Source organism: Lacerta agilis, chromosome 6, assembly GCF_009819535.1.
Source record: "Lacerta agilis isolate rLacAgi1 chromosome 6, rLacAgi1.pri, whole genome shotgun sequence".
NCBI classification, from domain to species: Eukaryota; Metazoa; Chordata; class Lepidosauria; order Squamata; family Lacertidae; genus Lacerta; species Lacerta agilis.
The window spans coordinates 34,650,637-34,666,961 of record NC_046317.1 but is presented as its reverse complement, the minus strand read 5'-3'; the positions used below and the strand labels follow the sequence as shown (position 1 = coordinate 34,666,961).

Sequence of the window (16,325 nt, the reverse complement as noted above, 5' to 3'; positions counted from 1 at the left end):
CTGGCAAATAGAAGGGGAAGAAATGGAGGCAGTGAGAGATTTCACTTTCTTGGGTTCCATGATCACTGCAGATGGTGACAGCAGTCACGAAATCAGAAGACGCCTGCTTCTTGGAAGAAAAGCAATGACAAACCTAGACAGCATCTTAAAAAGCAAAGACATCACCTTGCCGACAAAGGTCCGTATAGTTAAAGCTATGGTTTTCCCAGTAGTAATGTACGGAAGTGAGAGCTGGACCATAAAGAAGGCTGATCGCCGTAGAATTGATGCTTTTGAATTATGGTGCTGGAGGAGACTTGAGAGTCCCGTGGACTGCAAGAAGATCAAACCTATCCATTCTCAAAGAAATCAGCCCTGAGTACTCACTAGAAGGACAGATCCTGAAGCTGAGGCTCCAGTACTTTGGCCACCTCATGAGAAGAGAAGAATCCCTAGAAAAGACCCTGATGTTGGGAAAGATGGAGGGCACAAGGAGAAGGGGACGACAGAGGATGAGATGGTTGGACAGTGTTCTTGAAGCTACTAACATGAGTTTGGCCAAACTGCGAGAGGCAGTGAAGGATAGGCGTGCCTGGCGTACTCTGGTCCATGGGGTCACGAAGAGTCGGACACGACTGAACGACTGAACAACAACAACAACCCGCTACCCACACGAAGCCTTCTTCTCCTGGAGAAAGTTGCTAAGCGGGTCGTTGTTATCAGGGGCGTACCAAGGATCAAAACTAAGGGGGGGGCAAGCCATGGTCGTTCAGGTTCAAAAACAAAAACAACTTCAAAAAACAGAAAAACTTTCCCCCCCAAACAGAAAGCCCCAAATGGCTGAAAAACTCAAGTTTCCCAGGATCCTCAGTCCTCGCAAAGGAACTACTCACCATGCAAGGGAACTCAGTTTGCCAAGCTCCCTTGCAACGATGAATCCCGGCAACGATGAATTCGCCCCGACACTGCCCAAGTCTCAGCCTGCATCCCCATTTGACCAAGCAGGGTGCAGGCTAGGATCCGGTCTCTGATAGGCATGCCGGCTCTTTGTCGGCATGAGGGAGGGGGAAACAGCCGGCGCAACACACACACACACACACACACACACAGTGGCCAACTGCCTCGGCAAGAGCTCAATTGTTATTGAGATTTTGGGAGGGGGAGAAAGACCAGTCTTGAGCTTTTTTCCTTTTAGGCTGCCAATAACCATTTAATTTTATTTTATTTTTGCTTCTGGGGGGGGGCAGCTGCCTCCCTGCCCCCCCTGGGTACACCCATGGTTGTTATTGCTGCTAATGACTTTCTGAACTATGTGGTAGTCTGGCACAGCACCAAGACTAACACTATAGCTTTGGCTAATAATTATTGTTATCTAGAGAAGAACGTGGAAAACTGTGTGCGCCTTTCTTGGTCTTAGTAACACAAATCTGCAGTGCCTCTGTTTTGTATCCAGTATCTTTATTCTGTACACCTGTTATGTGCAAGCTGCTGGGACTTTCTCCTGCTTGTGTTTATGGGACCAACAGTTGAGACAATGTGGAGTACTAAGAGAAAGTGGGTACTAATACGCACATAATACTAATTTTGTTTTGCTTGTCGTTCAACCCAAGTCCTACAGTGTTGTTGGTTTTTTAGGGGGACTTTTTGGTAGCATCCAAGTTGGAATGGGTATAAATAGGATTTTTAAAAAAAAAAAAAAAAAAGACATGTGGCATCTTTTAAATGATGTGGGGCATAAAAAATAAACAATTTTACATCCCATGAATTTCAGAAAAATAGTTAAACAAGTTTAAATCTCTCCCAATTGAAATCAGTAGGACTTAAGGGAGTTTAACTGTGTGACTTTGATAATAGCTTTCAGTACACTCAAAGGTAACTTTATATGTCCTTGCTGCACAATACATCAACCAAAAACATAGCACAGGCAATACATAGGCAACTTCACACAGTATCTAAAAGCTAATTGTAATTCATACTCAGTATGTGCCGAGAGATTTTCTTTCAAGGCTTCTTTCCCCCGCACATTATTCTCTTCCCCTTGTTTGTAGCAAAAAGAGGTATGGCTGCACATCTCAACTGAATTCAGTTTATAACAACACTATCAAGGAACAGCCTGATTTCTTAAAATGGTCAAAGTCCTGCAATTCTAACTGTTGTTTATGATTATTGGACTATTGCGGCTCTCTAAGAACACAAACACACAAGAAGAGTCCCACTGCATCAGGTCAAGGTTCCATCTAGTCTAGCACTCTCTTCTCTCATCTGGCCAACCAGATGCTCATAGGAAGCCTACAAGCCGGACCTGAGTGCAGACAGCACTCTCTTCACCTGGGATTCCTAGCAATTGGTACTGTATTCGGAAGCATACTGTCTCTGATAGTGGAAGCAAAACATAGCCATCAAGGCTGGTAGCCGTTCCTTTTGTCTTCTCTGGTTGCACAGTCAAAAACCATCTCGCATTTACTGTATAGTAGATATTGCTGATGAACAGATTATTATTATTATTATTAACATTTCTATACCATCCTTCATTTGAGTCTGCTTGTAACTTGCAAAAGAAAAGAAAAGAAAATCTCTCCCAAACTGAACTGTAATGTTGCTTTCCACGGTTAAACTCAAGGCGTGGGGGTGGTTTTGCAAGTTCAAAGTAGAAGCTGGCTGTGCCTGATGTTATTTGGTCTGCTTCCTATGATATCACCAAATATACCCTCCTCTGATTAGGGAATCAGGGCAGATTTGAAGAATGGTTGGACATGTATCACTGGAAAACATTAAATCCAGGCCCAGCATTCTATATGCTGTAACTTGTCTTCACCCTTGTGGTACCTGATGCACACTCAATCTAAGTATATATTCACAGTGCAATCTTATATATTTCTATTCAAAGGAAATCCCATTTAGCTCAGTGGTTCTTATTCCTGGATACATGGGAGGAGGATTGCAGCCTTAAAAGACCTACCTTGTAGCTTACATGGTTCATTCCTTGTCTTTCATTGCAGCTGTGAATGAGGATGACATCTGCAAACTGTGCCTCTGTGCCTATCTAAATATATAGATGTGTCTATATATGGCATCTGAAAGCTGTGCTTTGCATTCACTTTTAATGGGGACAGCCAGGTATGTTTAAGGAGAAGATAATTAGTTCATGTTCTCATTAGTTAGCAAAACTAAAAATCTGTGATAAAAATCTGAACTGGAGAGCAACTGATAAGTATTCTAATCCTATTTGTGGGAGAAGGGAAAGAAAACCAGCTGGGGATTTATCTATCCACATTTGCAACTCTTTGTTGTTTTAATTAAGTCTAAAAGAGCCTATATTATGCAATTTATAAGTCTGTTGAAATACATATATAATTGTAATTTTAATTCTGTGGTACTAATCAATGAATTGCCATTTTAATTATCTGGCAACAATCAACTGAGCTGTTAATTGAAAGAATTAACCAAAGGGAGTCGACGGTAGGAGATGCCATATGCAACTGTGTTCATTGTTAATGAAATATCACTGTACCTTTAATGCAGATATAAGATCTCCCCTATTTTTAGAAGAAGTATGTTCTAAGCAGGGACTGGTCTGGATCTCATGGAATGGCAATTCTATCTTGAAGAGAAGGAATAAGGTTTCAATTTTTCCTGGCACAAAACTGCTTACTGCTCAATCCTGAATTACACCTGCTGGCTGAGGATAGGATCACTCCTAAATCCCCCTGTACAGCAGAGGCAGAATATATACGTACTGGCCCTGTGAATCTATGCTGGCATAGTGACATGTTTGTGCTGGTGAAGGCACAGCATTATTCCAAAAAGAAAAGGTGTTGCAAGTGAAAACATTCTTCACGACTATGGCTTAATAAGGAAACACAGATCTCACAAATCTATGCCTATGACTACAGTAACGTAGAATGCACTTCAGGGGACTTTGGTAAAGGGGAGCTTAGCAGGGAGGGAATGTATTAAATAAAGGTGTTGGGGTACTTAGTGGAGAGGGAATGTGTTAAACAACTAAAACTGCTCCTGGTATCAGAAAATTCAATCTAAGTTTATCAATTAGTTGGTTGTTAGTAAGGAGTGGCATTCAGGCAAATGTAAGGTAGCCTTCCATATGTTTACTCAGAATGCGGATAAGATGGAGATAGTAGCCCATGCGAAGTGCAAATCCCCTCTCTCTTGCTCTTTGACACTCCCCTCCCCTCTGCCCCAGCAAAAACTATTTCCTCACCTCCCCACCCTTCACTGGATGGAACAGGCCCCTGCAAACCCCTCTGTGACCCACCCACCACGACACCCCTGTTCACGCAAACCCAAGACTTCACTGTAACAGGCCCGTGCAGTGCAAACCTCCTCTCTCGCTCTCCTAGACCCACTCTGCCTGCACAAAAAATGCTCTCTCAAACTCCCACTCAGGCTCTTTCTCTCCTCCTCCCGCTGGACTCGCCCACTGCCTGCACAGTTTGGAGGAGCACAAATATGGGAAGAAGGTGTCCCATTTGAAGTCCAAATGGAACAAGGGGCACTTTTGTCCAAAAAAGGGATGATCCCAATTTTCTAGGGATGAGTGGCAACCCTAAATTCCATATACTTAGAAATTATGTACAGTAACATCATGGTTTGCAATAGAAATAAATTATAGCAAAACATTTCTTCATTGAAGGAATGTTCTCAAATGAACAGCTACAGGCAAGTGTCCTCTCATCACCATGCCCTTCCCTATGTTATAAGCATTGGCCCAAATACAGATGAACTTTGTTGTGATTATAGTCTCATAGAACCCGGGGGGTGGGGTGGGGGAGTTAAGGATGGCTTTCAATGAACTCTCATAACTTGAAAGCTGAAATGAGTCCCAAATATAAACTTAAAGGTTGGTAAGGGAGGAGCTTATTATAACCCAAATATTATATATAAGATGTGAAACAAAATTAGGAACTGTTGTCCTGCTGAACTAACTTTCAGGAAGGTTGCACAAAACAGAATCACAGAGAGTTTCTTAAGGCCAATGAAAAAAAAGCAACACAATAAAGTAGTAATAATTATGATTAGTAAATAATATTATTTACTAAATGTGTTACATTCAGAAAGAGCTACTGGGAACCTCTTTTATTTATTTATTTTATTGCTGGGCAATGGCTCCCAAACTTGGTTATAAAAACACTAGCTTGGGGTGTAGGGTGGGGTAATTTATTACTGCCAGTATTTACTCCAGTGAGTAGATACTGTACATCTGAAGGGTTAGAGAGGCTGCTCTACATTATTGCAAATTATATTTTCACATCCCAGGAGAGTATTTTACCACTTGGATGTCTAAGAGGCCCCCCCCCTGGTTTTGGCCTATTACATTCTCTCTCTTTTAAGTTGCACATCCCAAGACAGAACCTGTCACTGTTTGTTGCTAAATCAGTTATACTTTTACATGCACGCCTGTATTTTTTTTCCTGGTGCTTTGTAAATGTTTTCTCAAGAGTAGGCCACCTCTTGTGAAAATGCGTGGAGCATTTGAAAATGTTCACCTTTCAAAAATGAATTATGCTTACAGAATATTAAACATCCTAGTGTAGTTTCCAGGTTTAATATACTGTACAGGGCAGTTTTTATGGAAGAAAGAACAGTGATAGTTTTAAACATAGATAAATTTATTATGCTTATAGCTCCAGGCTATATATATATTGAAGCCCAGCTAAAGCAAGAACAGGGAACATCATTTTTTTGTATCCTGTTGTTAGGAGAAAGTTCCTAGAAGGAAGTCTGGCACAAAGGGTGCTGCGAAAGATTTAATAACAATTGGGTGCATGGTCATAGCCAAGGGGGGCAGGGGATCCACAAATATTATTAAAAAGCATTGAAAGTATCCAATAAACTGAGGTTTTCCCCCGCCCCCGCAGCAGCCCGCCTCCGTGATTTCTCAAAAATGATGGGGTGATCCTTTAAAGATGAACTTACTTATTTTTGGCATAAGCCTTGTTTGGGGCAAAGGATCCAAAATACTATCCTACGTACGTTCACTAATAAACAAAGGTGGTTCTCCCTCCTCACTTTTCAATAGTTTCTTAACAGTGGGCTGTGATATGTTCAGCAGATTCTCGCAGTCCAACAGGTGAACGCTTCGCCCCTGGAAAAGCTTTGAGAGGACCCAGCTTTCCACAAACTGCACTGGCGATGATGTGGATTGGATGTGTTTGCTGGAAAGTTTCTGAATGTCTTGGAGGGCGGGGGGCAGTCAGCGGGGAACGCGCGAGGCTTTCCCGGACTCTCCATTCCAATCCACACATTGTTGTGCACAAGAGCCTGCGCGCAGCTTGGTGGCACCAGACACCTCCCTTTCCCCCTCGGTGACTCCATTCCCGGCCCTGCCGCTTCTGCTCCTCTCTCTGTTCCGCAGTTTGCAGCTCTCCTCAGCCGCCGCTGTTTTCAGTCGGCAGCCAAGGCAGAGCTCCCAGTGTCCCCGGAGCTGGAGCGCAGGCGAGCCAAGCCACTGGCTGCCCGTCTAGGGGAGGAATCGGACGCCCGGCTCTGCTCGGCCGACCCAATCCGGCTGGAAAGAGGTCCGCGGAGGGCTCGTGCACTCGGCAGCCCCTGCATGGAGGAGTCGGCCGCTTCTCCCCGGAGCCCCGAGGCGTAGCGCCCTCCTCCTTCGCCGCCTGCAATCCCACACCGAAGTTTGGGAGGCGCTCAGGAAAGTTTGAGCGCCGCGCTTTACGCACGGCGGTGGCCACCGTGCCCACCAGGGTGCTCCAGAAGTCGCCCTCCGCATCATGGCGAGCAGGCCGGCAGAGCTCGAAGAGGCCGCCCGGCCGGCTCGCCGCTCCTCTGGCGGCTCGGCTCCCCCCTTGCGAAGGGGCAGCGTTGGCCAGCGGCCCCTCTGGGTTGTCTACATGGCGCTTTTCTGGAGGCTTAGCGCCGCCGATTCGGAGTTTTCCATTTTGGACGAGGCGCAAGTTTTAGCCACTCAGATGAGGAAACTGGCCACGGAGGAGCTGGGGGTTGTCACCATGCAGGTAAGCTTCCCTTCTCCCCGGCGCTCTTTTCCATTCTTTCCCCTGAATTCTTTTCCTCCTCCTTTCTCTCTCAGCTTCGCTTCCTTCTTCCTGGTTTTCTTTCTTCCCTTTCCCTTCATCCTTTCCTTCCTGTTTTTCTCCCACTTTTCTTCCCCCCCCCCATTTCCCCCCTGCTCTCTTTTCAAATCCTGTCTTCTACCTTTTCTACCTTCTCTCCTCTCTCCACCCCCCCCCCCGCGCCAGTGGGCTGCTGCTTGTTTATATATTCTGCCTTTTTGTTGCTTAACATTTTTCTTGAAAGTGGCACCTCTCCCCTCAACTTGCAGGGAACTGGAGTTTTTACCCGCTTAGTGGCGTCCCTCGCTAGATCTCCGATGTGGAGCACCACGCTGGCTCTCATCGTTGTCGTTGGGGCGGGGGGCGGGTTAGGCAGAAAGAGCCTGTGTTTTCTCACCGTTTGCAGACTTTTGATCAGAGCAGGCTGCTGAATCCTTTCATATAATAGCATCGATGAATGTTGAAACATGATCCCCTGGTTTCAGGCTGTTGCCCCCCTGGGCAGAGATACTTGAAGGAGGAGGCTTGGAACTGGGTGTTCTGCATAATATGTGTGTGTGTGTGTGTGTGTGTGTGGTGTGTGTTGCTCCAAAGACCTGCTTCATTTTTGAGGTAGCTATGGAAATCCTTATCTTTGACAAATCCAATTTTGGCAGATTTGAGAAGCTTGAATGCTTCCATCCACTTAATGCTGGGGTCGTAATTAGTAGCTTAAAGCCAGACTACTTGGAAGCAAGTAAAATGAGATTTGATTGTTGACTAGCAGTGCTTTCTCCTGGATCTTTTTGTGTGCGGCAGAGTTCTTTTTAAAAAGAAAATGCATTAACAGGACAATGATCCTATGCATGTTTTCTTGGAATTAAGTTTCATTGAGTCCAGTGGGCCTTACTCCCAAGTAAATTAGGATAAGAGTATATCCTAAAGCTATCATTAACATTTTCTCTTAAAGTTGCCAGACTGCTCAATAATTTTGCTGGGTAGAGGAAGAGAGAGCTCCTCCATTGAAATACTTTTATTTAACATTTTAGAATTTCCTCCCCGCCCCCAATTTTCAACCCAACAGCTACTAGGTAGGAGAAAAATATTAGAAATATATCAGAAATATAAATGGAAATGCTGAGAGGATTGGTGTAGTTTTCTTTTTTGCGAAAAACAAAAACAAAACACAAAAAGCAGTTAACAGATTTTTAATATTTTAACTCCTGAAACTCATTTCTTGGCACTGGGTAATTTGCCCCAGTTCAGAAAGAGCGAGATGATTAGCAATTATAGTCTATCTCTGCCTTTGTGGTTGCATATTAATGACAGTTTGACTATTGTGCTTTCTGTAAAGGAGGCTAATAGCTGTGTTACAGCAACCAACTGCAGCCTCCCCTGACAAAAGGTGAAATTGGATCCCCAAACACACTGCAGATGCAAGGTAGGGTCAGTGGCAAAGGCAGTTTTAAAGCCTCCCAGATTGAAAAGGAGACACTTCATGGAAGCAGCAGGGGGCTGTGCCCAAATGGCCCTTTATCTTCTTCAAACTGGCTCCTTTCTACTATCTTTTGAAATATTATTGTTTCGGCTCCCTCCTAGGGCTCTTGGGCTTTTGTCAGAGTTTCTTTCCCCCTCCTTTATTGTAAGAAACAGCACATTAAAAAAATCACTGTGCTTAACAAGGTAGATAGTAGTAAATTATTGATATACTGAACTATGGAGAATTTAGAAGTCACTTCCCTTCTCCCACAAGAGCCGATGGCACATTTCTCTCCCTGTGTGTAATCTGTAGACTCTGGGAATACTGTTAAAAGAAAATGCTACTATTATGCTGTATACCATTAAAAGAGATGCTCTCATTTTATGAACTTCTCCCTTACTGGTACATGCCTATGTATAATTATGTTTGTGTAAAGTGGTCTTTTTTCCTTTCTTTTTTAAATCAAGGCATGTAAAATATGCATTTGCTTGCATTATTTGTCATGTTAATTCTTTAGCTTATTGGGCGATTAAGTATCTGTCACTAAGAATTGTGGCTTTTAAAGGTTTATTGGCTTCCAGAAGAAATGTTTGATGCCCATACTAAATATATTGTCTTACTGTTAACTGGGACGTGTGAAGCTAGATGCCATCAATACAGTAAAGCCAGAGATTTTAGTATATCGTGGGGGAAAAAGTTAGTTGTTTTTCATTTGTTTCACCTTGTTTCAAGCTTGCCATGGTTTCTGCAGAGACTTTCCTGCAGAAGGAAGTTAGAGTAAAAATACTTAATTCAGAAGGTGGTGATTTTGTTGACTTTTATGTATAATTTAGTTGTAGATACTGAAGTGTGTTTGCCGTCTGAAATATCTGCAGTCGTAAATCTGGTATAATACAGGAGATCTCCCTATGGTCCTGTTGACATCATCAGGTGTCCATAATAATTGGGAATGTGTCAAAAAAGAAACTAGAGGAACAGTGAAGGACCTTTACATATCCTAATTGTTGTGAGTGAGTATCTAGCAGTGGAGACAGCAGGAAGGAGGCCTAAAAAATCAGAGACCAACTAAAGGAGATATGGGGAATGACAAGGACAAAGCCCAGAGAAGAGAGAATAAATCAGGACGAGATTGCAAAGTTGTGATTGTAAGGAGGTAGAATTTGACTTCAAATGCCTTAAACGTTTGATCAGAAGAGCTGAAGGAGAGTGAAATGTTCTCCCTGACAATTCAGTTAAGGAGAGAGAAGGGGTTGGGGAAGTTGAATAGGTGATTCTAGGATTTGAATAGTTCACATCATTATGTTTGGAGTAACAGGACTGTATAAGGAGGTGACACCAATCAGAATAATGTGAAAATAAGAAAGCGGGTAGCCACTCCCAGGTTTGTGAAACCAATGATGAGAGAATGGAAGGGGCTATCTGTATTGCAGTTGATATGAAAGGCAAAACAGTATTTCTATTCCCTGTGAGTGGTGTGGCAGTGAGATGACGTATCAAAGACGTTTGTCAGAGATTGACTTGAGCATATTTGAATCTATGGGAATTAGTTAAGATTGCCCATGAAGGCTGTGTGAGGAAGCAACCAGCCTCAATCCCCCATCCCCTACAGAAATGGTCCCCACAAAGGGAGAAGGGATGAAGGAAAACCTCTAAATCTTGAAGGAGCTGCAGGAATGGTGAGAAGGGTAACCAAGGTGACAATCGGCCTCAGAAGACCCTGTAGTGGGTGGTTGTGTTTAGTAGAGAGCATGATAAGATGCAGAACTTTTGTTAGGCGTTTCTGAATTGTCTACAGCATTCTTTTGCTGCTGTTCCTGGATTTTAGTTTACTGCTGATATGTTTCCATCTTCTGTGTTTCATTCTTACAGTTCTAATATCCCTTAATGTGAAATGCTTGAAGTTCTTATGTAAATGTAACAAATTCATCCCAAAGCATGTTTGATATGGAGACGTGCACCTATGCATAGTTGTGGAAAAAAAACCACATCTGTTGCGCAGTGAGTGAGAGTAGTAGCAGGAATGCGTTGATCTAAACAGCAGGATTGTTTTTCATTTTGTATGGCACACAGAATTACTTGTAACTGAAATGTGGATGTGGGGCTTTTAATACAGATACTGTAGATGTGTTGATTTGCATTTAGTATACTGCTAATAGAATGGCATGGCTTTCATTTTACAAAGAATGTGTTAGTGTCTTTAATCAAAAAAGTTAAACAACCAACAAATATGTGGTCTGAATTTGCATGGTTACAAATATTACACAAAATATGTCTAAAGGATCCTTCATTTTGACCATTTGGTCATATTCTGGTACTCGCTGGAATAAATAATCTAGAATATATAGATGTTTAATCAGTAGTGTTTTTGTTAGTATTTTACTGAAAGCTAGTTATACTTTCCTTAACCTAGTCTCTAAAAGTTGCGTTGTGGTTTATAAATGAGAAATGCTATGACTCTTTCTAAGGTAGTACAGTATAGCTAAGGTCACATCCAGTGTTAGTCATACTCAGAGTAGACCTGTTGAAATTGATATGATTTTTCATTCATTTCAATGGGTATACTCTGAATAAAAAATATGTGTAAGGTAGCATCCTAAGGCTTCAGTGGTATACCTGGTATATAGGAATTTGGCCACAATTGTAAGGTATCTTAGTACAGTATCTTGTCAGGCTGTACTGGTGGGCTTGGTCTGAACTGTTTGCTTGTGTCTGGGAAATTGGAATAAATATTAAGTGACTGGCAATATCATTATTGGGGAATTTGTTTCCTGATAGACCAGTGAAATAACCTTACCAGAATTGGAATGAAATCTTAAGTACTTTTAGCTGGAAGTGAGACCCATTGAGCTCAGTGAAGCTGCCTTCTGAGTAAATACGCATAGGATAAGACTGTTAGCCATTGCTATTTGTGAATTCTTTGAAGAAGGAGAAGCTGGTTCGTGTACGTGTACAGTAGTATACGTCACTTGAGCATTAAATACTTAACTTATTTTACATACAAGAGACTCGGCCAAAAAGTGAGAATTGTCATTATTATTTATTAAATTTCTATACGGAAGATCACAGGGCAGTTTACAATATAAAATGGTCTCCTCTGAATAATAATTGTGTTTGAATTTGGTATCGGAGGATATAAAATTACTGTTGTTGATGATTAATCACTAATAGAGTAATGTGCATGTATGTGACCCTGTTGTAAGACGCAAACTAGGTGTTACATGGGAGATGCTTTTATAAAATGAAAAAGCACATTGTTATGAAAATCAGGTGTGGGAGGCTTCCAGCTTGATAGAAAACTGTGTTAGGAAGGCCTTCTCTTTATGTTATGTTAATTGTTCTGCTTAAAATCCCCCCCCCCCCCAATTGGATGGATGGAAAAGTAACTGTTTTCCTCCATTATTGAGTGGAAAAGAACCAAAGGAGACCATTCCTAAATCACAGTGGAAATCTTGGGGTGGGGGAGGGGGGAATTGGGAGACAATTACATGCATTCTCCATGCATTCTCCAGGTTGTTGCTAAGATGATTCTGTTCATTCCCCATCATGTATCCACTGTACCTTAGTATTTGGAGATATGTGTCTTTGTCCCTCATCCACAACAAGTATAAGTGACAAAATGTCAAAATATTTATCATGTTAGTGTATTATAATTAGCAACGTGCTGAAATCTGCCCTCCCAATTTCACAAAAAAGTTTGTGAAATAGGCTTTAAAAGTTTATTATTCTTAGGATACATTAGAATTTATGTAGGTATGGTGTTTTCTTTGTTATTGGGAAGTGGCCAAACACAGTTGTGTTTGGTTTTCCTTTCAATAAACAAATCTGTAGCCTGCCTGCACTTCCTGATCTGAAAAAAGCCCATGGGAGGAGACATCTCAGGATATCTCCCTCTGGACTTTAATTGATGTGTGGGCACCTAGGAAAGCTGCCGAGGGGAAATTCTGGATTCAGCCCACAGCATTGTTGTACTTTCACCACTAAACACCATATAATTAAAATAGGAAAAGTAAGTGCATCATCATCACCCCCAGCTCTTGATAGGTTTCTAGTGTTGCATACCCCTGATCTGAGAGGGGAAGGTCAAAGAGGTTTCTTGGGTCTGCATAGCGCAAAACATCCTCATGTTTTGTATTTAATGAAGCAAAAATATGCAGGGGTCAGTGGATCACTTGAAAATTGGGAGTACTTAGTAATTGGATGAGGCATTGTGCTAGCTGAAGGTTTAGCATATGAAAAGCTGCTGTTTTGTCGAGTAGAAAAATTCCCAAGATTGTTTTAGCACAGAACTGCTTATATAAAAGTGAATGTGTCTGACCGCAAGGAACACCACAAATTAATTGTACTTCAGGCTAAAGCAGGAGTAGCCAATGTGTTGCCTTCCAGATGTTGCAGGAATACAACTTCCATCATATTTGACAGTTGGCCATGCTGGCTTGGATTGAAAGGAGTTGGAGTTGAGCAGCATCTGGGAGATGATGCTACATTGGCTACCCTAGTCTACAGTAGGACGGCCAGATAGAAAATATAGGATTCCTGTACGTATTAATAGTTGTGCAGAAAAGGGAATTTTAGAAGGTGTTGCTTGACCTGCAAGCAACACCTGCAGGTTTCCCCTCTTCTACAGCTACTAAAAGTGCAAAGATCCTTGCTTGGCCATCTTTGCCTAAAGGCTTCTGGCTTTCTATTTATTGCATTATTTACACACTTGGAAAATTGTTGAAGCTAAAGGAAACATGAGAGGGAGGAAAATTCCCCTTCCTTCTGCTCTGCTTTGTGTCTTTGGCAGTGCTTTGGGCTACATTATCTATTGGCATAACTCGGCCTACAGAGAATTAAAGCATTTGTATAAAAGTCAAATTATTCTAGTTTCACCAGACAGTCGGGCTTTGTCTGTGGCTTATGACATGATGGTGGAAAGTGATCAAATAAATGTGATTTGTTAAAACAATTGACAAAGGGATCCCAGCTCTAATTATGTAGAACAAGATTTAAAATATTAATTAGCCCTAAGTTTGACAGAAACACGTTAATTGTTCTGCTGGTGTGTAAATGTGTAATCTGGTGTCACTGGGGCACACATTGCTGTGGTCTGCTTCATAGTATGTAGAAGACTTGTGCTGCCAGGAGTTCAGACAACCAGAGGATTCTAATTGCAATTGTATGGAAGAGACAAACCTATAAGCAAAGATGGTTGTGTACGCTTGACTATATCAGTGTATATCTAAATTTTGCAATACAAAAAGGTGGACATGGACTACATACTGCATGCTTGTGGGTTTCATATGCAGATTGACTGAGCGTTAAGAAGAGATCTGTTTATAGGCAACTGCAGATCTTGCACCACAGGCAACTTCACCTGAAACACAGTGCTGAAGGGATAAGTAAGGATCTGCAAGTTAACCAATGAGGATGATATCATCAATGTTTTGATGAGTCAGTGACTTGTTTAGGCTGGAACGCCTCTCTTCATAGGTGCCAGCCTGTCCTTTTTAAGAACAGCAAGGGAGATGTCACTTAGCCTCCTCAGACCATTGGTAAGGGGCTGGAGCAGGACCTTTTCACATAGGCCAGAGGTCCCCAAATTTTTGAGTTTTTTTAGGATTGAAGTTGTGAGCTTTTTAAACAATTTTACCCCAAAGTTGTTGAGCTTTTTTTTAGTGCCACGGGGGCCGGATTAAAGAGCAGCCCAGATTAGGCCCCCAAGAGGAATTTGGACATTCATGACATAGGCCAGAGTGTTGTGCAGCTGTGGGTTTAGGCCATAGGTGGCAAGAAATTCCATGCAGGGGAATGTGTTGGCTGGAGTGCTCTTTCCTTGCTCTGCATCCAGCATGGAAACCCAAGCAGTCTGGTAGAGAAAGGAAACTCCCTCCTCTGTGTCTAGCATGGAAATGTGACTTGCTGCTACCAGAGCAACATCCTTCTCCATCCCTCCTCTGCAAGGACGCTAGAAATTTTGTTTTGGCAGAATATTAACTTTTGTGGGCCTGTTTACAAGGTTGGCATTTTCTTCTCAAATAGTGCAGAAGCTCCATGTCAGTCCCAATGAATTAGCAAGCAGTGCAAGTGCATTTTATTTTAAATAGCATTTAAAATAAAATGCACTTAAAAAAATAATCATACAAATAACAGCAAAAATTAGGCATTTCCAAAATTAAACATTGACCCCAACAAAACTCCTAAACAGTACCCCTATGCCAAACCCAAGAGTCTCTAGGCATGCTGAGCAGAAGGTCCTGCAGGAATCATATCAAATATAGTCTCTCTGGCCTCTTTAGCAGCCTTAGTCAGTGCCCCACCCACCCAGGCCTTGTGAAAAGAGGCTGGCAAGGCAGGGAGCATGTAGAGCAGGACTTGCAGCAAACAAATGCCCTAGCACGGTCAAGGAACCCAACTTAGGATAAAATAGTGAGATGCAACCTACACCAGTACACTGGTCCTTGCCCATCTCCTGTATAGATCTTTGTGGAACAGAACTCAGGTTCTAGTAATTTTCCTGTTAGCTAGGCAAACGAAACTGAGTTGATCTGACTTACATAGGAAAAGTAGATTTCTCGTTGTTTGGTGCTATTCCTGCAAAGCAAGATGTCCTATGGTTTGTTGGTCAGTGAACGAAAGGAAGTGGTTTTAAAGATGTCACTTTGAGTGTTGGAATTTGGTTGTTCCAAATGGCACTTGAATGTAATGCATGCCACCAAAGGAAGTTGCCAGCTAACTGCTGTGGCGCATCACTCGCTTTTGAATGAAGCGTATAACTGAGACAGAGTGAGAATGGAGTTTGGGTTGTTACATTCCACATGTTTGCTTTAGAGAAAGGGTTGTTACTTTCCGTGTTGTGACCATCAGAAAAGAATGATGACCTTATGCATTTTGTCTCTTTGAGAATTATTGCTGCACACACCGGTTATCGGTTCATCTGAAGGAACGACAGGAAGTGGCTTTTAAATTGCTAGATATTCCTGATGCATTCATATCACTTTGTTTATAAAACAAATTGCTTCTTCTCAGCAATTGCCAGGTACATGAACAAAATAATGACATTGTCAAAGGTGATGTTAGAATAGTGGACTGACAGAGGATTCTTCAATAACTGAGACTGTAGGAGAGTTATAGTTAAGGTCATATGCAAAGTGCATTGAAGGACCACCTCAGGGAGTTGTGGAATCCATTCATGGAAACTGTTTATGTACAGAGAATGTGAAAAAAATGTTGCAACTCTTTTTGAGGAGCAACTCGTTAACAAAAGTGGCACCTTATTTACATGGCACTGAAAAACAATTTGCATCTGTTTAGTATGCCTGCCAAGACTAATATCAATAAAAAATACTACCCTGAAGACAGATGTTACGGACTAAATGGAGATTTTAAATCATGATGTTGATATTGTTTTTTTTTTATGAAAAATTTATTGGCATTTTCATAACAAAACACACACCCCGACCCACACCTACAAATATAAAACAAATACATATATTGCCAGGATTCTTCTTCTTAATTGTATACATGAAAAAAAAAATTTCTATTTCCGAATCTTGACGGTTGACTTCCCCTGCCTTTTCACCTTCGGTTTTAAATACATAATCTACTTTTTTAACAACTTCTCTCTAAAAAATTTAACTTCAATTAAAAATTAAAAGTAATATCTTAATCCTCTTATTCTATCATAAATCTTAACAAAATATTCTCATACAATCTAAACTTATTTCTTCTGTTCTTTATCATGCTGCTATTAACATAAAATCTCAATATCTCCTTACTTATTCAGAATAAACTTACAATTAACAACCTTCACCCTCCGATTTCAGATACCATAACAGACCATTTAAGTTTTACATTTAATG

General features: G+C 41.7%; 1 protein-coding gene across 1 annotated transcript in view; it reads left to right on the top strand.

Annotated features, from left to right (window-relative positions):
* Positions 1-6,342: 6,342 nt before the first annotated feature.
* Positions 6,343-16,325, top strand: part of CACHD1 (cache domain containing 1) — a 132,478-nt gene continuing 122,495 nt past the window's right edge. The window contains exon 1 of the mRNA XM_033151889.1: positions 6,343-6,968. Coding sequence (XP_033007780.1) covers positions 6,726-6,968 — 243 coding nt within the window. The 5' untranslated portion in view covers positions 6,343-6,725. The remainder of the gene's footprint in view (positions 6,969-16,325) is intronic.